The sequence below is a fragment of the Caretta caretta genome, chromosome 6, assembly GCF_965140235.1.
Source record: "Caretta caretta isolate rCarCar2 chromosome 6, rCarCar1.hap1, whole genome shotgun sequence".
In the NCBI taxonomy this organism is placed as follows: domain Eukaryota; kingdom Metazoa; phylum Chordata; order Testudines; family Cheloniidae; genus Caretta; species Caretta caretta.
In genome coordinates this window covers 2580624-2603165 of record NC_134211.1, presented here as the reverse complement: position 1 = coordinate 2603165, position 22542 = coordinate 2580624, and the positions used below count along the sequence as shown (strand labels likewise).

General features: G+C 57.6%; 1 protein-coding gene and 1 pseudogene across 1 annotated transcript; both read left to right on the top strand.

The window, feature by feature from the left end:
- Positions 1-1569: 1569 nt before the first annotated feature.
- Positions 1570-12037, top strand: LOC125638098 (perforin-1). The gene is made up of 3 exons (XM_048853390.2): positions 1570-1683; positions 2821-3388; positions 10718-12037. The coding sequence occupies exons 2-3, from the start codon at positions 2853-2855 to the stop codon at positions 11829-11831; spliced, it is 1650 nt and encodes a 549-aa protein (XP_048709347.2). The 5' UTR covers positions 1570-1683; positions 2821-2852; the 3' UTR covers positions 11832-12037.
- Positions 12038-13189: 1152 nt separating this feature from the next.
- Positions 13190-17448, top strand: LOC125637842 (perforin-1-like; annotated as a pseudogene).
- Positions 17449-22542: the final 5094 nt, after the last annotated feature.

Sequence of the window (22542 nt, the reverse complement as noted above, 5' to 3'; positions counted from 1 at the left end):
AGATGGGCCTGGGGTTTGTTCCAGAGTTTTAGGGAGGAGGCGGGATACCAGGCTAGATGGGCCCATGAGCCTGATGCAGGGCAAAAGGGTGGGGACAGGATACTGGGCTAGGTGGGCCCAGGATCTCCTGCAGGTTGGTGGGGTTTCCTGCCATTTTCCCCAACAGCCACAGTGTAAAGGACACAGCACTGTATGCTGGGTCTGATTCTGACCATGAGAAACTCCAGAAAATGACCCTTCGGTGGTCGTTAAACATAATCAAATCCACAACTCTGTGAGGCAACTAGGGGGGCCCAGCGGCTTCTACAGGGAAACCAGTCACAGCCAGCATGGACAAAGCTCCCACTGGTGTCGCTGGCTATAAAACCCACCATCTGGGGGACTATGTCTTGCAAGCCACGGGTTGTGGGTGGCTTCTCACTTCCTCTTAGTGACCAGACCCAGCCACGGATTCTGTCCACATGGCACTGCCCTCCATTGGTTCCACTGAGCAATTTCAGTGGCCCCTTATTATATTGCATGTTCTAGATGGGAATGTGAAACTATACCCCCCTCGTGGTTATAGTTTCTAAACTATACCCGCCTCGTGGTTATAGCCTGAGAGATGGGGCAGCTCCGGAGAGCCGGCGGGAGTGTGGTTGAGACGCATGGTGGACTGAAGAGGATCTTTCCATAGCCTCCTCCCGCCCCACCACACACCCAGTGGCTTCAGAGCAAGCTCCTTTTAGGGTACATGGTCCTAGCTGGCACAGCCCACCTCCATCCTGCTGCCCCCTAGCCCTCCCCCTGCCCTGGTGCCTTCACACTGGGAGATGAGGAGCATAAAATCAGCAAGTTTCTGCAGTGCCCAGGGCAATATTACAAGCTGATAGGGGGCAGCGGGCTGGGTGGAAATGGGAGCCCAGTGGCTGGTGGTACAGCAGAGATTAGGGAGTGGGGGGGAGATCAAGGACGTGGCGACACTTACGAGACACAAGGGCCAACACAGGCATCTCGTAGCTTGAACCATGGCCCAGTTGTGGTAGTGGAAAGGGGTGCAAACATTCATCCCAGAGCCCGGATCAGGAAGTGGGGAGCCACAAAGGCCAGGCCAGGATGGGGCTGGGAGGCAGGAGACCGCAGGGCAGAATGGTCCCACCTGCAAGCTACTTCTGCTCCAAGGGAGGTGCAAACTGTGGCCGAATGCTAAGGTCACAGAGGCCAGTTGGGGAACTGGGAGCCAAGCGGTGCAGACCAGGATGGAGCTGGGGCGTAGCCCACCCCAGAGCAGAATGCTCCTGCTGGGAAGCAGTCGGGTGGAATCATGGGGCAGAGGCCAGGAGAAAAGGGGGCCTGGGAGATGTGGCAGAACGGGGACGGGATTCCTGTAGCCCCCTCCCCTAGAGTGATGGCCCCCCTGCCTCGCACATGTAGCCCCTCTGACTCAAGATGCAGCATCGGGCAGCGCTGCTCTTCTAGCGGCAGGAAGAGCGGTTCTGACCACAGGCTTCCCCCCGCCCCTCGCTGCAGCTGCACGGTGCTGGGGCAGGGAGAGAGCGCCTGCGACGTCAGTGATGGGGGAGTGGGGGGAGATCCCAGAGCTCCCTGCCACACCCGCTGCCGCGCCAGTCAGAGCTGCACCTCCATCCAAGCCTGGGCCTTTCTCATCGGCCCTGCCAGCCCCGGGACAGTCACCCCCAGCAGGTGAGTGAATGGTGGAGGGAGAATCTCTGGGCTCCCAGGCCCCTCCTGGAGCTGGGGATAGAATCCAGGATCCCTGGCTCCCAGGTCTTCCCCCCTCCCCGGCTCTAACCCACTTGATCCCACTCCCCTCCAACAGCCAGGACAAGAATCCAGGTGCCCTGACTTCCATCTCCCCTTCCCCCCAAACATCAAGCCTTTCTCATTAGTACTAACTGGGGATGTAGAAAGCTTCACTTTGAGATCTGTCAGATTGTTTCTTTCTACCAGATCTAGACCCCAGAGGTAGGAAGAGTTTAAGATGTGAAGTTCTATCTATCTATCTATCTATCTATCTATCTATCTATCTATCTATCTATCTATCTAATCGTCTTATATGACTGTTTATCACACTGAAAGGAACTTCAAAATTGATGGGCACCCGCAGAGCTGTGGGGGTGGGGGGAACCCCGTTCTGCGTTAGCAGGGGGCTGTGGGTTGGGGTTGAGGGGCACCAGCAGAGCTGGTTGTGGGGAGCTCAGTGCAGGGCGAGCAGCGGGCCGTGGGTTGAGATTCCTCTTTCCCTTCCACGGGTCAGAGCTCTAGCCCGTATGTGACGAGTGGAAACACATACACACACAAGCTGGGGTGACATCCCACCCCCGCCCCTCTCCAGCTTCACTCTAAGTTTCAGTTTCATGTTCTGAGACATCCTGTGTCAGAGAGATTTTCACTCCTTCAACAACAGCCCCTGTGACCCACAAATCATGTTGGGGCATAGTCCCACCCCCCTGGTAGAGAGTATGTGGGAGGGCAGGATACCAGGCTAGCTGGACCCATGGGTCTGATCCAGGGTGGCAGGGAGGGGGCAGGATACTGGGCTACATGGGACCATGGGTCTGATCAAGGGTGGCAGGGAGGGGCAGGATAGCAGGCTCGCTGGACCCATGGGTCTAAACTAACTGCAGTGCACCTAAAAGAAAAGGTGTTAACTATGGATATAGGAGAAGTGCAAGGCACCCAGACTCCCAATTTCACTGGTATTTGGGCCCTGCTTTGAGGAGCCCAGTGTGGATGTAACTTTAACAGCATGTTAATGTGTGGAACTGCCAGCCACAGGATTGTTATTAATGCAGAATCTCTCCGTGATTCTCCCTGCAGGGTCATTCAGAGACTGACATCCCCTCTCGGCCATGCCCAGACCCAGCTCCTTCTTCCCCCTCCTCCTACTCATTCTCCTCCCTGGGGTCTCCACCCATTGTCACACGGGCACAGCTGAGGAGTGCGAGGAGCACACGGCTTTTGTGCCTGGGCACAATCTGGTAGGAGAGGGCATCGACGTCACCACACTGGGTAGGAAAGGGGCCTACTTGGTGGACACCAGCCACTGGCAGCGCCCGGATGGGACCTGCACCCTGTGCCAGAACTCGCTGCTGGAGGGGCAGCTGCAGAGGCTGCCGCTGGCTGCGGCGGACTGGAGGGAGAAGGTTTCATGCCGCAGGAAACTCTCCAGCGCTGTGAAGGAGTCGGCCATGGGCATGGTCCGTGCGGCGAACGCCGTGGTACAGAATGACTGGAAGGTGGGGCTGGAAGTGGAGGTGAAGCCCAGCGCCAACACCCAGGTGACGCTGGCCGGCTCGCACTCCAAACTGGCAGAGTTCAGCACGGAGAAGTCTCAGCAAGACAAATACAGTTTCACCAGCCATGAGGTGTCCTGCGCATACTATACGTAAGGGGCAGGGGAGGGGCAGGAGGGAGAAGAAGACTAGAGGTAGTGGTTAGCATGAAGATTAGAAGTTATGTGTTGGGTGCCAGTGAAGGCTGGGGCTGAGGGGGAAGGTCAGGGGTTGGGTACAGGTGAAGGCTGGGGGTGAGGGGGGAGGTCAGTGGTTGGTGCTTTTAAAGTCAGAGGGCGAGGGGCAAGGTCAGGGGTTGGTTGTTCCTGAAGGCTGGGGGTGAGGGGGAAGGTCAAGGTGTGATGGCTTGGGTCAAAGAGACCCCCTTGGGACAGCCACCTGATGTGCTGAGAGTACTTCTGAGCCCATTTTCCCTGGCACCTTGGGACTTCAGTATCCTGTCTTCTTGAGCCAGACACATCTGGTCTGAACCACATCCCCCAAAAACTGCAGGGTTAACTAAAAATGGCTTTAAAAGTGCTCCTGTCTCTAGCATCAAGACACCCAGTTCCCAATGGGATCCAAACCCCAAATAAATCTGTTTTACTCTGTATAAAGCTTATACAGGTTAAACTCATAAATAGTTTGCCCTCTGTAACACTGATAGAGAGACATGCACAGCTGTTTTCTCCCCCAAGTATAAATTACTTGCTCTGGCTTAATTAAGAAGCAAAGAGTGATTTTATTAAATATAAAAAGTAGGATTTAAGTGGTTCCAAGTAATAACAGACAAAACAAAGTAAATTACCAATCAAAATAAAACAAAAACATGCAAGTCTAAGCCTAATACAGTGGGAAACTAAATGCAGGTAAATCTCACCCTCAGAGGTGTTCCAATAAGCTTATTTCACAGACTAGACTCCTTCCTAGTCTGGGTCCAGCAATCACTCACATCCCTGTAGTTACTGTTCTTTGTTCCAGGTTCTTTCAGGTATCTCTTGGGGGTGGAGAGGCTATCTTTTGAGCCAGCTGAAGACAAAAGGGAGGGGTTTCCAGGGCCTTTTATATTCTCTCTCTTGTGGGTGGAAACCCCTTTGTTCTCCTGTGCAAAATCACAACAACAAGATGGAGTCTGTAGCCACCTGGGCAAGTCTATGGATGATTCAGCTTTTTCAGGCCGACGCCATTGTTTACATGTTTGTTTGAACATTCCCAGGAAAGCTCAGGTGTGGATTGGCATCTCTCAAGGTCCATTGTTAGCTAAATGCTCCCCATTACTTGAATAACCCCTTCACACTATGTCAACTAAATCTGCCTTAGGTGCTTCCTACAGCAAACACTTTAAATACAAGCATAGAGCCAACGCTCATAACTTCAGACATAAAAATGATGCATTCATATGAATAGGATGAATATATCCAGTACATCATAACCTTTGCAAAGATATGTTACATGGCATATCTAGCATAAAACATGTTCCAGTTATGTCATATTTACATTCATAAGCATATTTCTATAAAGCATTATGGGGTGCAATGTCACACAGGGGTTGGATGCGGGTGAAGGCTGGGGATGAGGGAGAAGGTTGGGGTTGGGTGCTGGAAAAGGCTGGGGGTGAGAGTGAAAGTCAGGGGTTGGGTGCTGCTGAAGGCTGGGGGTGAGATTGAAGGTCAAGGATTGGTGCTGGTGAAGGCTGGGGGTGAGGGGGAAGGTCAGGAGTTGGTGCTGGTGAAGGCTGGGAGTGAGGGGGAAGGTGAGCAGTTGGGTGCTGCTGAAAGCTGAGGGTGAGGAGGAAGGTCCGGGGTTGATGTTGGTGAAGGCTGAGGGTGAGCAGGAAGGTCCGGGGTTGGTGCTGGTGAAGACTGGGGGTGAGCAGGAAGGTCAGGGGTTGGGTGTCGGTGAAGTCTGGGGGTAAGGGGGAAGGTCCGGGGTTCGTGCTGGTGAAGGCTAAGTGTGAGGGGGAAGGTCAGGTGTTGGGTGTCGGTGAAGGCTGGGGGTGACGGGGAAGGTCAGGGGTTGAGTGTCGGTGAAGGCTGGGGGTGAGGGGGAAGGTCAGGGATTGGTGCTGGTGAAGGCTGGGGTGAGGGGGAAGGTCAGGGGTTGAGTGTCAATGAAGGCTGGGGGTGAGGGGGATGGTCAGGGGTTGAGTGTCGGTGAAGGCTGGGGGTGAGGGGGAAGGTCAGAGATTGGTGCTGGTGAAGGCTGGGGGTGAGGGGGAAGGTCAGGGGTTGGTGCTGGTGAAGGCAGGGGGTGAGGAGGAAGGTTGGGGTTGGTGCTGGTGAAGGCTGGGGGTGAGGAGGAAGGTCCGGGGTTGATGTTGGTGAAGGCTGAGGGTGAGCAGGAAGGTCCGGGGTTGGTGCTGGTGAAGACTGGGGGTGAGCAGGAAGGTCAGGGGTTGGGTGTCGGTGAAGTCTGGGAGTGAGGGGGAAGGTCCGGGGTTGGTGCTGGTGAAGACTGGGGGTGAGCAGGAAGGTCAGGTGTTGGGTGTCGGTGAAGGCTGGGGGTGACGGGGAAGGTCAGGGGTTGGGTGTCGGTGAAGGCTGGGGATGACGGGGAAGGTCAGGGATTGGTGCTGGTGAAGGCTGGGGGTGAGGGGGAAGGTCAGGGGTTGGTGCTGGTGAAGGCTGGGGGTGAGGAGGAAGGTTGGGGTTGGTGCTGGTGAAGGCTGGGGGTGAGGAGGAAGGTTGGGGTTGGTGCTGGTGAAGGCTGGGGGTGAGGAGGAAGGTTGGGGTTGGTGCTGGTGAAGGCTGGGGGTGAGGAGGAAGGTCCGGGGTTGGGTGTCGGTGAAGTCTGGGGGTGAGGGGGAAGGTCCGGGGTTGGTGCTGGTGAAGACTGGGGGTGAGCAGGAAGGTCAGGGGTTGGGTGTCGGTGAAGTCTGGGAGTGAGGGGGAAGGTCCGGGGTTGGTGCTGGTGAAGACTGGGGGTGAGCAGGAAGGTCAGGTGTTGGGTGTCGGTGAAGGCTGGGGGTGACGGGGAAGGTCAGGGGTTGGGTGTCGGTGAAGGCTGGGGATGACGGGGAAGGTCAGGGGTTGAGTGTCAATGAAGGCTGGGGGTGAGGGGGATGGTCAGGGGTTGAGTGTCGGTGAAGGCTGGGGGTGAGGGGGAAGGTCAGGGATTGGTGCTGGTGAAGGCTGGGGGTGAGGGGGAAGGTCAGGGTTTGGTGCTGGTGAAGGCTGGGGGTGAGGAGGAAGGTTGGGGTTGGTGCTGGTGAACGCTGGGGGTGAGGAGGAAGGTTGGGGTTGGTGCTGGTGAAGGCTGGGGGTGAGGAGGAAGGTCCGGGGTTGATGTTGGTGAAGGCTGAGGGTGAGCAGGAAGGTCCGGGGTTGATGTTGGTGAAGGCTGAGGGTGAGCAGGAAGGTCAGGGGTTGGGTGTCGGTGAAGTCTGGGGGTGAGGGGGCAGGTCCGGGGTTGGTGCTGGTGAAGGCTAAGTGTGAGGGGGAAGGTCAGGTGTTGGGTGTCGGTGAAGGCTAGGGGTGACGGGGAAGGTCAGGGGTTGGGTGTCGGTGAAGGCTGGGGATAACGGGGAAGGTCAGGGGTTGAGTGTCGGTGAAGGCTGGGGGTGAGGGGGAAGGTCAGGGATTGGTGCTGGTGAAGGCAGGGGTGAGGGGGAAGGTCAGGGGTTGAGTGTCAATGAAGGCTGGGGGTGAGGGGGATGGTCAGGGGTTGAGTGTCGGTGAAGGCTGGGGGTGAGGAGGAAGGTCAGGGGTTGGTGCTGGTGAAGGCTGCGGGTGAGGAGGAAGGTTGGGGTTGGTGCTGGTGAAGGCTGGGGGTGAGGAGGAAGGTTGGAGTTGGTGCTGGTGAAGGCTGGGGGTGAGGGGAAAGGTCAGGGGTTGAGTGTCGGTGAAGGCTGGGGGTGAGGGGGAAGGTCAGGGGTTGAGTGTCGGTGAAGACTGGGGGTGAGGGGGAAGGTCAGGGGTTGGTGCTGGTGAAGGCTGGGGGTGAGGAGGAAGGTTGGGGTTGGTGCTGGTGAAGGCTGGGGGTGAGGAGGAAGGTTGGGGTTGGTGCTGGTGAAGGCTGGGGGTGAGGGGGAAAGTGAGGGGTTGGGTGTCGGTGAAGGCTGAGAGTGAGGGGCAAGGTTAGTGGTTCGTGTGGGTGAAGTCTGAGGGTGAGGGGGAAGGTCAGGGGTTGAGTGTCGGTGAAGACTGGGGGTGAGGAGGAAGGTTGGGGTTGGTGCTGGTGAAGGCTGGGGGTGAGGGGGAAGGTGAGGGGTTGGGTGTCGGTGAAGGCTGAGAGTGAGGGCAAGGTTAGTGGTTGGTGTGGGTGAAGGCTGGCAGTGAGGAGGAAGGTCAGTCATTGGTTGCTTGTGAAGTTTCAGCGGAGAGTGATTAGTAGAAGTTCCAAAGATTGTTTCCCCTCACTATCGAAAGTGTATACCTTATTTTCAGTCTCCTTTTGTGTAGCTTCAACTTCCAGCCATTGGATCTTGTTACATGATTACTACTCAAACTGTCTTGCTATTCACCTAACAACTCTGTCATGAACTTATGACACAAATGTGTGGGTGTAGCAACAAAACATTTACAAATACACATCAGCCTTGGCCATCTTTAAGCATTTAAGGAATAGGAAGATTTTCAGCAGGAAACATAAGTGTGACCAATCTTCTGGAGAACATTTCCCAACCATCTATGTTCTCCTTCAAGCTGAACCAACAAAGATAGGTCCATGGTGCAAGCTTTTTAAAGGTTTTTATTTTAATAGGGACTTTCCTAGATTCCCTTGTGGGGTGGTTTGACACCAAGTTTTTTTCTAGCAAAGTTTCAGGTTAAAGAAATCTTCACTTTGATGAGATTGTTTGTGGCTCTCCATAGCATAGTCACAGATAACATAATTGCTAGCTAGTTTACCCATGGAGCAAAAGACTTTTAGATCTACAATGTGCCTCTGAGCATGTTTACGACCAGCACTTAAAGATTTATATCAACTCTCCTATGCAGAGCATGAACCCCCAAAGTACTGTCACCAGCTGGCCTGCCCTTTGAAGCAAGCTGGGCTCAGTTTTGCCTGTGATTTAGCAGCTAGTCCTCAGTTGATGAGCTGGCAAGATCAGGGCTAACTAGTAACACCTGCTGGGTGTCCTGGGGCTTGATTAGGAGGACTGACTTCAACTGTGGTGGTGAAGCAGGGAGGACACTACTTAAACAGAGCTGGGAACCTAGTGGAAGGAGAGACCCAAGATAGAGGAATGAGGGTGAGTTCCTGATGAGGAAGAAGATCCAGTTGTTTGGAAGTGGTGGTGGCCAGAAAGCAGAGCTGTAGGAGCAGGGTTACCTCTTGGAGAGGAGAGGAGAGGAGCCGAGCCGAGCCGAGCCGAGCCCTGAGCCAGGGGTGGTGAGTACCCACATGTGATAGAAGTCCATGAAAGCCAGAAGGCTAGTTTAAGTGGTACTTGGACACCCAGAAGGGAAAAGCCCAATGTCGGTCAGTACCCGGACAAGGGGGATGAACTGAGGTGGAGCCCCTAGAGCTGAACCCTGCAAGGGGATTTGGACGGAGAGCTGAATCACAGAAGACCCAGAGAGGATGTCCGGGGAAGAGACCAGCTGTGATATATCACTGCGGCTGAAAAATTAGCCCCCAGAGGCAAAGTCCCTTGCAACACCGTGGCCAGGCATGAGGGGGCGCCCTCAAGGTGAGGGTGCACATTTGCAAAAATGTACTTACTTCTTCCACAACGTAGACTAACAGCAAATAGTCTAAGATGTCAGGAAGCACTAGGAAAGGAATAGCTAATAAAACAGAAAATATCCCAAAGCCACTATATAAATCCATGGTACGCCCATCCCTTGAATGCTGAGTGTCGTTCTGGTTGCCCCATCTCAAAAAAGATTTCTTACAAACGGAAATGGCCCAGGGGGAGCTTCCATAGGAGGAGGGATTAAAAAGACTCGTCAGCTCAGAAAAGAGACGACTAAGGGTGGGGTGGATATGACAGAGGTCTATAGAATCATGACAGGCGTGGAGAAAGCGAATGGGGAAGAGTTATTTACCCCTTCACATAATACAGGAACCAGGGGGTCACCCGAGGAAATTAACAGGCAGCAGGTTTCAAACAAACAAAAGGAAGTATTTCTTCACGCAATGTACAGGACTCGTACTGTGGAACTCATTGCCAGGGGATGTTGTGAAGGCCGAAGGTATAACAGCATTCAAAATATATTAGATAAGTTCATGGAGAGTAGGTCCATCCGTGGTTATTAGCCAAGATGGGCAGAGACTTAACCCCATGCTCTGGGTGTCCCTAAACCTCCAGCTGCAAGAAGCTGGGACTAGACGACTAGGGATGGATCACTCAAAATTGCCCTGTTCATTCTCTCTGGGGCACCTGTCATTGGCCACTGTCGGAAGACAGGACACTGGGCTAGATGGACCTTTGGTCTGACCCAGTATGGCCGCTCTTATGTTATAAGCTGCATAGGGCTGTTTTATGGCCAACGGTGTTATCTAGTTTGGCATATGAGGTCTGTAATGTTGACAGAAGACAGGATTCCTCCTAGGCATTGGTTTAGCCAGCTTAAATCTTTCATATAAGGCAATAACATGGTGTAACCGGTTGGCTCTGGGGCAAACCAACCCAGAGAAAAGCAGGAGCCACATCTGGGAGAGATCAGGGGGGTGGTTGTATAATGAGAAGCCGGAGGCAACAGCAAGTGGGAAAATGCTCAGATTCTGGCCTGGTAGGCCTGGGAAGAGGAAGAGAAAACTTGGTTGTGTGGACTTTTGAACCGACTTGAAACTTTATTTTGAATATTTGTTCATGGACTGAAACCCAACCGGAGAAGGGATGTGAATGGACAGAGGTGCTCGTTGAGTATCTTGAACAGGCCAAGAGGGGAACCTGAGTCAGGCTGCCAGGAGCATGATCATAGGCCATGGGCGGGGGGGGAGGGAAGGGGGCAGTTACAAGCAATGAGATCACAAGCGCATAAAATACACTAGTATGTACTCCAAGCATCCTGTGTAACCTGTATAAAAGTAATTGAATCTCGCATCAATTCAGTAAAGGTGCAGGCAACATATAAGACTAAATTACCATGGGAAGCAAACCCTTGGTCATGAGCTCTTCAGTCTAGCAGAGGGAGGTCTAACATGATCCCGTGGCTGGAAGTTGAAGCTAGACAAATTCAGACAGGAAATAAGGTGTGAATTTGTAACAGTGACAGGATTAATCACTGGAACGATTTACCAAGGGCTGCAGTGGATTCTCCATCATGGCCAATTTTTAAATTGAGATGGATGTTTTTTCTTAGAAGACCTGCTCTAGTTCGAACGGGAATCAATTCAGGGCAGTTCTCTGGCCTGTGTTATCCAGGAGGTCAGACTAGATGACCAGAAGGGTCCCTTCTGGACTTAGAGTCTGTGGATCTAGAACACTGAGCTCTACCCCTACAAGTTGCCGATGTCCAACAGTACGTCACATGGTGGCCATTTCTCTCTCCCAGGTTCCGCATTACCCACAAACCTCCTCTCACCAGACATTTCATCCGGGCCTTGAGGGACCTCCCGGAGGATTACACCCGCAGCTCGCGGCTCGAGTACCGTCAGCTGATCAACACCTACGGCACCCACTATGTGTCCCAGCTGCAGCTGGGGGGCCGGGTGCGGGATGTGACGGCCGTGAGGGTCTGTGAGGCAGCGCTGGATGGGGTGACAGCTGATGAGGTCAAGGACTGTCTGAGCCTGGAGGCCTCTGCCAGCATTGGGGCCGGGAAAGGCAGGGCCCAGGCGGCCTTCAGCCAGTGTGAGGAGCAGAAGAAGAAGAAGAACTTCAAGCGGACCTTCCACGAGACCTACAGCGAGCGTCACACCGAGGTGACGGGCGGCCACAGCCACGCTGACCTGCTGTTCTCTGAGGGGCAGGACGCCGGGGTGTTCTCGGCCTGGATGGAGAGCCTCAAAGCCAGCCCCGGTCTGGTGTCCTACTCACTGCACCCCATCCACAACTTGGTGAGGCAGGACAACCCCAAGCGGGAGGTGCTGAGGCGGGCGGTGAGTGAGTACATCGCCGAGAGGGCCCTGTGGAGGAATTGCACCCACAGCTGCCCTCCGGGGACCCAGCGCAGCGCCCATGACTCCTGCTCCTGCGTCTGCCCCGGGGACGGCTCCACCAACACCATGTGCTGCTCGCGGGAGCGGGGTCAGGGGAAGCTGACGGTGACGGTGGAGCGGGCCAGCGGCCTGTGGGGCGACTACACCAGCCGCACAGACGCCTACGTCAAGGTCTACTTCCAGGACCGGGAGGTGCGGACGGCAACCGTGTGGAACACCGACAACCCGGTCTGGGACGTCCACCTGGACCTGGGGCACGTGCGGGTGGCGGAGACCAGCCAGCTCCGCCTCCAGGTCTGGGACGAGGACAACAAGTACGACGACGACCTACTAGGGACGTGCGACGAGCCGCTGCGCTCTGGAGAGAGTCGCCACCAGGTCTGTTACCTGAACCACGGCCGGCTGGACTTCCGGTACAGCCTGGTGTGTGGTCCCAGCCTGGGCGGGCCCCACTGCTTGGACTATGTCCCCCAGGGCCCCGGGAACTATGGGGCAGCCCAGGGTTAGCTCAGAGGGATGGTCCAGGACAAGCAATTCGCCCCACCTCGCCCCCGCAGCCAGGGGTCTTCCCTCTCCCCCGGGGCATCTGCCGTGACCTCACTTCACCAGGAGCTGGGTGGGCTCTCTCTCATGGGGGGTGACGGGGCTCCGGGGGTAGCAATGGAGGGGCGAGAGCGTGAGCGTCCCACACAATAAAGGAAATGGAGAGCTGACTGAGCCGCCCTGGTGTCTCGCTCTGCGGATCCCCCTTTGCCCCCGCCCTAGCACTGGGCCCTCAGCCCCCCCAACTGACCCTCAAGTCCCTCCTTCACCCCCTATCTTACCCCCAGTGCCCCTCCCCCATTTCTTCCCCCGATCCCTACTGGCCCTCCCACCCCATCAATGAAAAATTCCTTCCTGAACCCCAGACCCCAACCCACACATGGAGGGCGAGGAGACAGGTTTACCCCACACACCCATCCCAGCACACACACGGGCGCAGGGGGGGGCTCGGGTCCCCCCAGTTCTTGGCACACACACGGGGGGCGGGACGACTCAGTCCCTCCCGATCTTGACACAGCCAGGTGGGTGTGGGGGAGAGGCCGGGAGAAAGGCTCAGTGCAGCCCCATGCCTAAACCCTCCCACTCCCCCTACCCCGTGTCCCCGCCCCTCCCCACATCTGTCCTGAGGCCCCCCCTCTCCATATAGCCCCGCCCATCACTGGGGGCCCCGCCCCTCATGGTGAGCTTCGCCTGGTGTCATTCATTTTATTTTCTTCCTCCCTCCCCCAGGCTGGGCCCCGAAATAAAATTCAAGCCTTTGGCTGAAGCAACCATGAGTCAGATGCTTTGGTGTCATGCTCGGATTCCTGCCTGAAACTTCCCCGCCTGGGTCTAGGGCAGGGGCCACAGCACTGCCTCTGGGGGGTGCCCCAGCGCCCACAAAGACAGCCTGTCTCCCCAGCAAGTCCTTGGCTTTGAATAGAACCCAGGAGTCCTGACTCCCAGGTCCCCCCCTGCTCTAACCGCTCAACCCCACTCCCCTCCCAGGGCTGGGGTGAGAACCCAGGAGCCCTGGCTCCCAGCCCCCCCTGCTCTAACCACTCAACCCCACTCCCAGCTGGGGAGAGAACCCAGGAGTCCTGGTTCCCAGCCCCTAGACCCCACTTTGGATTGACACTGGGATCAGGGAGATCAGGATCCAGCCCTTCCCCCCAGCCATCTCCCCCTTGCTCCAGTCCAGGGAAAGTCCCTCTTTCTCCCCAGTTGCCAAGCCCAGTGCTGACATCTGTGCCTGGCATGGGTGGGGCGGCCCCTGGAAACTCTGTGGCTCCAGCACTCAGCACCGGGAGCCGCGGGGGCAGGCAGCAGCCAGTGGCCAGGGAATGTGCCCTGATCCCCAGCCGGGAGCCCTCCTCTTTGTTCGCACAGGTAACCTGGGGGCAGGGAGCCCGGGGGGACAGGATGGGCAGGGGGGCCAGAGCCAGGCTGGGGTGCAGGGGGAGGGAGCGGCTGATATGCTGGGGTCTGTGTAGGTGGGCGGGGGGAGCACTGTACCCCAGTGCCCATGCTGGTGCTTCCCAGGGCTCTCTGGGGGGCTGTTCCCTGGTGCCCCACCCCAGAGGTGGCTGCATCCAGGAGCTGGGCGAGCTGTCCCTGTGCAATGTTGTGTGTGCTGCTGTTATCCAGCTGCCCTGCCCCAGGGGGGTTGCATCCCAGCACCGGGCGAGCCGTCCCTATACAGCATTGTGTCTGGCTCTTCTCCAGCTGCCCCACCCCAGAGCTGGCTGCATCCCAGAACTGGGCAAGCCATCCCTGTGCGCTATTGTTTTTGGCTGTTATCCAGCTGCCCCACCCCAGAGGTAGCTGCATCTGAGTGCCAGGAGAGCCGTCCCTGTGCGGTGTTGTCTGTGCAGCTGTTATCCATATGCCCCACCCCAGAGCTGGCTGCACCTCAGTGCCAGGTGAGCCATCCCCATGCAGCATCACAATCTGGCTGTTCTCCAGCTGCCCCACCCCAGAGCTGGCTGCACCTCAGTGTCATGCAAGGAATCCTGGCACATACAGCAATTTAGGATGTCAGATGAGAAGGGCATTCAGGACAAGGGTGTCTGTCTGTCTGTCCCTGTTGCCCCCTGCTGGAGGGAATCAGGCACTGTGTGTGTGTGTGTGAGAGAGAGAGAGAGAGAGCAATGACACCCTCTAGTGGCTGCAGCTCACATGGGGGATTCAGTTCCAGTAATAATGAGGGGAGGGCCAGGGGTGTGCACAAGCATGCAGGTGCATGTCTGCACCTCCATCTGTTGGAGGAAATGTGAACTACCCACCCACATGTCTCAGGTCCCCTACTACACACAACTAAACCCAGTGCACCCTAGTGGACTGAATCAGAAATGCCAGCCTGTGTGTGTCATAGCCCCTATACTGTCCACACCCAGCAGCAATTCTCCTTTAGGTTCGGAGGGCAAGGTTGGGCAGGATACAGTGTAGATGTGTTGCAGATCTCTCATCGCAGATCCAGGGAGGGTTGCAGCAGCATAGAGGCTGCTGTGATGCTGCTAGGATGTGATGTGCCTGTGGAACTGCCTGCCACTGGATTGTAGCTAATGAAGGCTCTCTCTGTTTTCTCCCTCCAGGGAGACTTAGAGACCAGGTGAGGGATCCCATCACACTAGCCAAGCCCAGATCCATTGCCTTCATCCCTCTCCTCCTCCTCTTCCTTCTCCAGGGGGTCTCCCCCTACTGCTACACAGGCAAAGCTGAGGTGTGCGGTGAGAACACGGCCTCTGCGCCTGTGCACAATCTGGTGGGGGAGGATACCGACTTCACCACACTGGAGTGGACGGGGGCCTACCTGGTGGACACCAGATTATGCCGCCGCCCAAACGGCACCTGCAGCCTGTGCCAGAACCCGCTGCGGGGGCGGGGGGAGCTGCAGAGGGTGCCTCTGGCTGTGGTTGACTGGAGGGTCCTGCAACCGGGACCTCAGCAGCTCGGGGGAAGCGTCAGCCATGGACGTGGCCCGGGCAATAACGTCGGATGTGAAAAATGACTGGAAGGCGGAGCTGGGGCTGCCGGATGAGTCCCCTGTCCTGGCCCTGGGGGGGTGTCCCAATCCCGGCTCGCTGGTTATGCCTACCAGAAGGAGCTGCATGACAGGTACATGTTCATATGCCACGAGGTGTCCTGAGTGTATTGCAGGTGAGAATCTCCTGCAGCGCCCCCTGCTAGCCCCCACCCTGCTCCCTGCAGCCCAACGCCCCCTGCCGGCCCCCTGCCCTGCTCTCTGCAGCCCAGCGCCCCCTGCCGGCCCCCTGCCCTGCTCTCTGCAGCCCAGCGCCCCCTGCCGGCCCCCTGCCCTGCTCTCTGCAGCCCAGCGCCCCCTGCCGGCCCCCTGCCCTGCTCTCTGCAGCCCAGCGCCCCCTGCCGGCCCCCTGCCCTGCTCTCTGGAGCCCAGCGCCCCCTGCCGGCCCCCTGCCCTGCTCTCTGGAGCCCAGCGCCCCCTGCCGGCCCCCTGCCCTGCTCTCTGGAGCCCAGCGCCCCCTGCCGGCCCCCTGCCCTGCTCTCTGCAGCCCAAGGCCCCCTGTCGGCCCCCTGCCCTGCAGCCCAGCGCCCCCTGCCGGCCCCCTGCCCTGCTCCCTGCAGCCCAGCGCCCCCTGCCGGCCCCCTGCCCTGCTCTCTGCAGCCCAGCGCCCCCTGCCGGCCCCCTGCCCTGCTCCCTCCGGCCCAGCGCCCCCTGCCGGCCCCCTGCCCTGCTCCCTGCAGCCCAGCGCCCCCTGCCGGCCCCCTGCTCTGCTCCCTGCAGCCCAGCGCCCCCTGCCGGCCCCCTGCCCTGCTCTCTGGAGCCCAGCGCCCCCTGCCGGCCCCCTGCCCTGCTCTCTGCAGCCCAAGGCCCCCTGTCGGCCCCCTGCCCTGCAGCCCAGCGCCCCCTGCCGGGCCCCTGCCCTGCTCTCTGGAGCCCAGCGCCCCCCCTGCCGGCCCCCACCCTGCTCCCTGCAGCCCAGCGCCCCCCCTGCCGGCCCCCTGCCCTGCTCTCTGGAGCCCAGCGCCCCCTGCCGGCCCCCTGCCCTGCTCTCTGGAGCCCAGCGCCCCCTGCCGGCCCCCTGCCCTGCTCTCTGGAGCCCAGCGCCCCCTGCCGGCCCCCTGCCCTGCTCTCTGGAGCCCAGCGCCCCCTGCCGGCCCCCTGCCCTGCTCCCTGCAGCCCAGCGCCCCCCCTGCCGGCCCCCTGCCCTGCTCCCTGCAGCCCAGCGCCCCCTGCCGGCCCCCTGCCCTGCTCCCTGCAGCCCAGCGCCCCCTGCCGGCCCCCTGCCCTGCTCCCTGCAGCCCAGCGCCCCCTGCCGGGCCCCTGCCCTGCTCCCTGCAGCCCAGCGCCCCCTGCCGGCCCCCTGCCCTGCTCCCTGCAGCCCAGCGCCCCCTGCCGGCCCCCTGCCCTGCTCCCTGCAGCCCAGCGCCCCCTGCTGGCCCCCTGCCCTGCTCTCTGCAGCCCAGCGCCCCCTGCCGGGCCCGCTCCCTGCAGCACGGTGCCCCCTAGCACTGCATTGAGGTGATAAGGTCAGCACTGACTGCTAGGGATGCCACAGGGAGGACACTTGGGAAGGTGGGGCCAGTTTGTTCAGGGGGAAGGTGCCAGGGGTCTCTCTGGTTGGCTCCTAACTCCTCTCTCTTTCCCCTCTGGGCAGGTTGAGGATCCCCCAAGCCCCCCCCCCCACTGACACCCCACTTCTCCCGGGCCCTGAGCCGCCTCCCACCGAGCTATGACTCAGCCGCATACCAGCCCTTCCTGGCCATGTATGGCACCCACTACATTAGCCAGGCGGTACTGGATGGGCTGACGGCTTCCGACATCAAGGCGTGCCTGGTCTCACAGTTCTCACTGAACCTGGGCTTGGGGCCACTTCCCTCAAACTCTGCGGGCCGTGAGTGGAGCAGCCACTGGTACAAGTGGCGCTCCCAGGCGGCCTACATGGAGCACCGCACCGTGCCGACCTGGGGTCTTCTCGGCTTGGGTGGAGAGCCTCAAAACCAGCCCCAGCCTGGTCTCCTACTCTCCGACGCCCAGCCACACCTTGGTGGGGCCAGACGACCCCAGGCGGGAGACACTGAGGCAGGCAGCGAAGAAGTACGTGGCTGAGCGGGGACAGAGGAGGAGTTGCCCTCAGCTTCCCCGAGGGGGGCAAAGCCTACTCCTGGGACCCCTGCAAATGCGACTGCTCCATGAGCCGCCTCACCGACTCCACATGCTGCTCACACGAGCGGGGCATGGCCCAAATGAAGGTCCACTTGCTGTGGGCCGAAGACCTGTGGAGGACCCCACGTCTGCCACCGACGCCTACGTCAGGTTCTTGTTCCAAGGCCAGCGGCTGCAGACGGGCTACGGTGAGGAAGATAACGACCCCATCTGATTCAATGACCTGGACTTTGGGTGACGCTGCCGGCGTGGCCCAAAATGGAAATGGAGGGGTGGGACAGTGACCTGTGGGAGAATGACCTCGTGGACAGCTGCTCCACCGACCTCCAGGTCAGCAGGGATGTCAGACATACCTGCCACCTCGCACATGGCCACTTGAAGTTTTCCTACACGCTGGAGTGTGGGCCCAACCTCGGGGGGCACAGCTGCCAGGAGTACGTGCCTGCGAGAGGCTGAGGGGATAGAACCCAGGAGTCCTGGCTCCCAGCCCCCACTGTTCTAACCCTCCAGCCCCCACTCCCCTCCCAGAGCTGGGATCCGAAACCAGGGGTCCCAGCTCCAAGTCTCACGAGAAAAAAAAAAGGGCCTGAAACAAGCCCAACCCAACTCAGAAGGAGAGTTTTTTTGTGGGGGGGGGATGGGGGGGATGGGGAGGGTGTTATACAAATTCCATTATCTTTTTTTCAGTAGTTCCAGTTCTTTGCTGCCTACAACAGGAAGTTACACATTAAAAATAATAAGCGCTCACGGACTTCCCTTGTTAAGGAAAGAGGTCACCCTCTCGCTCGCCACCCGCCTCGGGCTCCGGTGCCTCGTGGTGGGACGTTCCCGCGTGACACCGTTGAAGCATCTTCCGGCGCGGGATGCAGCGAGAGGGCGGGATTTTCTTCACTGAGCGGGAGCGGGGGCTTCTCAAATTCTGACGACGGGCATGAATCACCGAAACCGCGCCGACCACCGGTTTTATGGCACGACTTTGGTAGGGTGAGCAGACGTCCCGCTTTCATAGGGACAGGCCCAAGAGTCGGGGCTCTGTCTTATAAAGGAACCCCCCGGCTCCGTCCCGATTTTTCGCATTTGCTCTCGGGTCACCCTACGCTTTGTGCCGAAGACTCTTCGTACACGAACGAAAGAAGCTACCTCCAAATAAAACAAGCCCCAAACTCCCACAGGCCGCCGCTCTCAAAAAAATTGAAGCAAAGCCCAAATACACTTATTCGAGGTGGACTTGACCACGTCTGGTGCCCTCTGGCACCTCCTCCCGGGAACGCCCTCCGGGAGCCCCGCTTCCTGCTGCTCTGGCCCCGCCCTGGTGGGCTGGGAATCTCCTGACCAGGCTTAGTCCTTGTCAGGTGTTAAACTAGGGGGTCGCACCCTCCGATGCTGCAGGAATTTGAGCTCATTGCACCAGCGCTCTCTGTGCCCCCCTCCCTGTGACTCCTCCCCCCATTTCCCAGGGGCTCTGTGTGCCCCTGTCTTCTCCCCATGCCGGGGACTCTATGGGCCCCCCCCAATTCTCCTCCCCCCATGCTGGTGGCTCTGAGGGTCCCCCTTCCCCCTCCCCTCATGCTGGGGGCTCTGAAGGTCCCCATCCCCCTCCCCCCATGCCGGGGGCTCTATTGCCCCTCATTGTCCCCCTTCCTCATGCTCTATGGGCCTCCATTGTCCCCCCTCCCCCCATATAGGGGCTCTGTGGGCCCCTCCATTGGCCCCTCCCCCCATACCAGGGGCTCTGTAGGCCCCCCATTCCACCTCCCACTATGTCAAGGGCTCTATGTGCCCCCCATTGCCCCCTTTCTCATGTCTTTTCTTCCTACCACAGAGCTCCATGGTCCAGGGCATTGACATTTTAAATGCCGTAGGGACACAAGGGAAGAGATGACTGGGCCCTTCTGAGATGCTGGCAGGAGTTAATCTGGCTCCAGGGCGGGGCACTGACTGACTCTCATGGGGTAGGAAAAGGGATCTTCCCCCTCTAGGGGGCGCCGTCTCCTATCTTAACCCAACAGCCACCCCCACCCAAGGGGTGTGTGAGATGCAGCTGCCTCTGGGGTGGAGCGGAGGGGACCTGTCAGGGCGTGGCCATTTCCTTCCCATTTCAAAGGAGACCTCGCAATCCACATCAAAGCCCCCAGCCATGTGTGGGGCCAGGGCTGGGCTGCAGATGGAGGCAGAATGCTGCAGCCTCTGGGGCCCAACTCTTTGTGGCCACATGAGTCACGGGCTGCCAGTAAACTCGTGAGCAGAGACGGCACCAGGATGTGGCCAGAAGCCTGCTCCCACCAGCAGGCAGCCTTGCACAGCTGCCGTCCCTCCCCGTGGGGAGCGTGAGAATCAAGACCACAGAGGTCAGTGCAGCTCTGGGGGGCAGAGCCACATCAGAGCAGGGCTGGGCCCTGTGCAAAGAGAAGTGAGCATCAGTTGGATTGTTTTACAGCGGGGGACATTGAGGCACGGAGAGGGCGTGGGTAAGCCAAGCAGGAGGCTGGGGATAGAACCCAGGAGTCCTGGCTTCCGGTCCCGTCCCCCCTGCTCAGCTCTAGCCCCTGGACCGCACTCCCCTCCCAGAGCCCAGGATGGAACCCAGGAGTCCTGTTTACTAGCCCCCTCCCCCCGCAACCCACCAGAGCCTACTCCCCTCTCAGAGCTGAGGCGGGAACTCTAGTGGGTTAAGTCTGTGTGCCCTTGTGTGACAGACACAGAAGAAGGAAGGACACTGGGAGCCTTTGCAATGGAAACTAGGCCATGGAGACCTTTATTGTGCCAGTAAGCCATACTCCCTTTCCCAGATCCAGCCCCTGAGCTGCGGGGCTGGTTGGGAGCAGGACATGTGGTCTTTCTCCTCTAGGAGGTGCCGGCTCCACTCCGGCCCTAGGGCACGGGACAGGCTGGCTCAGTTGGGTGGGGAATGGGATATAGGGCCTTTCCCCTCTAGGGGGCGCTTTCTGCTTCAGTCCCAGTTTGGGGGTGGGTGGGACTTGACCTTGTGTTTTGATAAGGACTGAGGTGGGGTTCTATCTGAAACGAACTGTCCTCTGGGGCTGGGGGGAGCCATGGGTGGAGCTGCTGGGGATGTTGCTGCTGTGAAAGGCCGACCTTGTCTCCCAGAAGACCCAACAAGACCAACACACACAAGAGTGGAGAGAAAAGACCGGCAGAGAGAGAGAAAAACTCAGCAGCTGTCACTGGCGTTGACCCTCCCTTGTAGCCTCACAGCTGGAGAAACACAGCCCCAGGAATAGTCCCTGAATCTGGGGGGGGGGGGGGGCTGGAGCACCCAAGGGGAAAAAATGGAGGGTGCTGAACACCCACCAGCAGCTCCCCAGTCAGCACTTCCCCTCCCTCTCCATGCCTCTCATCAGCTGTGATCAACTGTTTTGCAGCGTGTGGGAGGCACTGTGGTGGGGGCGGGAGGAGCGAGGGCACGATGCACTTGGGGGATGGAGCATGTCAGGGTTCCCTCCCCACTCTGAACTCTTGGGGTACAGATGTGGGGACCTACATGAAAGACCCCCTAAGCTTATTTCTACCAGCTTAAGTTAAAAACTTCCCCAAGGCACAAATTCTTCCTTGTCCTTGGACGGTATGCTGCCACCACCACGTGAGTTAGACAAAGATTCAGGAAAAGGACCACTTGGAGTTCCTGTTTCCCAAAATATCCCCTCAAGCCCCTTCACCCCCTTTCCTGGGGAGGCTTGAGAATAATATACCAACCAATAGATTAACCAAGTGAGCACAGACCAGACCCTTGATTTTTAGGACACTAAAAACCAATCAAGTTATTAAAAGCAGAACTTTATTATAAAGAAAAAAGTAAAAGAAAAACCTCTGTAAAATCAGTATGGAAGGTAATTTTACAGGGTAATAAGTTTTAAAACACAGAGGATTCCCCTCTAGGCAAAACTTCAAAGTTACAAAAAACAGGAATAAACCTCCCTCTTAGCACAGGGAAAATTCACAAGCTAAAACAAAAGATAATCTAATGCATTTCCTTGCTTTACTTACAAATTTTGTAATCTTAGATGCTTATTTCAGGTAGGGTTTTAGGAGAGGTTTCTTTCCTGCCTGGTCCCTCTCTCTGTCCCGAGAGAGCACAACAAAGAGACACAAACAAAACCTTCCCCCAGAGATTTGAAAGGATCTTCTTCCCTTATTGGTCCTTTTGGTCAGGTGCCAACCAGGTTATTTGAGCTTCTTAACCCCTTACAAGTAAAGGAGGGATTTTTTGCTACCCTTAGCTGTATGTTTATGACAAGGTAGAATGTGGCGGGAAGAGGCAGGGCAGGGGTGGGGCCTTGGGGGAAGGGGTAGAGTGGGGGGGGGGCCTGGGGCAGAGCTGGGGGTCAAGCACTTGTGGCCCCAGGCCCTGCTCTGATCAGTCACTTCAAGACGTGGCAAATTTGTCCCAGTGATGGGCCCGTTTCAGGGCTGCCTGTTGGGGATGGACATATTCCTGGAGGTTCTATCGCATTAATGAAAGATTAATCTTCAATTCCTGGAGACTCCAGGCCAATCCTGGAGGGTTGGCGAACATGGCCATTTCGGGTGTTGCAAAAGATGTGGCCTGGGCCAACTGAACCAGACTCTTCTCAGAGAGAGGCAAAAAGAGCGAGAGAAAGAGGTGAGAGAAGAAAGAAGAGGGGGAAGGAAAAGACGAGCAAAAGAGAGGGAGAGGGAGCAGGACGACCACGTCTCACCTCCCCGGCCGTGTTTGGGATTTAGCCAAACCCAGCGGAGGTGGCAATGTCAACCGGGTGCCTCTGTCTGGCCTGATCCCAGCTCAGCTCCAAGCCCCAGGATAATGAAGGCCCAATGACATCATGGTGGAGCCCCGAGATGGTACCGATGGCTCCCATCTGTCCACCCGGCTCCCTTCATCCCCACCCCCAAGTGCTCCCTGAAAGGGGGCAGTTGCCAGAATACCCCTCCCCTCCCGCTTTTGTCCACCATTCAGGATTGTTTTATTTTTTAAAACCCTCAAAGCATTTTATTTGACAGCACGTAATATTTTTTATGGGCTTTCACTTTGCCAAAAAACTGAATTTTTGGTGGGGGGTTAAGCCAAAATGAAATCCCCACTGCCGAGTTTTTGGCATCACTCCAAGTCATTACATTTGAGGAGGATTTGATGTAGGGAAGGACCAGGGGCTAGAGTGGATCACAAATTCAATGAGTCAAGACCGTGATGCAGTTGCAAAAAAGGCTTAAGGAAAGATGCGGACACACTAGAGAGAGTCCAGAGGAGAGCAACAAAAATGAGAAAAGATTCAGAAAACCTGACCTGTGAGGAAAGGTTAAAAAACTGGGCGTGTTTAGTCTTGAGAAAATAAGGGGGACTCAAGAACAGTCTTTAAATATGTTCAGGGCTGGTATAAAGAGGACGGGAATCAACTGTTCAGGTAGGACAAGAAGTAACAGGGTTAATTGGCAGGAAGGGAGATTTAGGTTAGAAGAGAGCAGGAAAAACTTTGATCAGCAGCACAGAAAAGGCCCCTTCCCTGCATTTCTACTCGGCTGTCGCCTTGTAGGGCCTTGTCTTCTCCCCTTAGG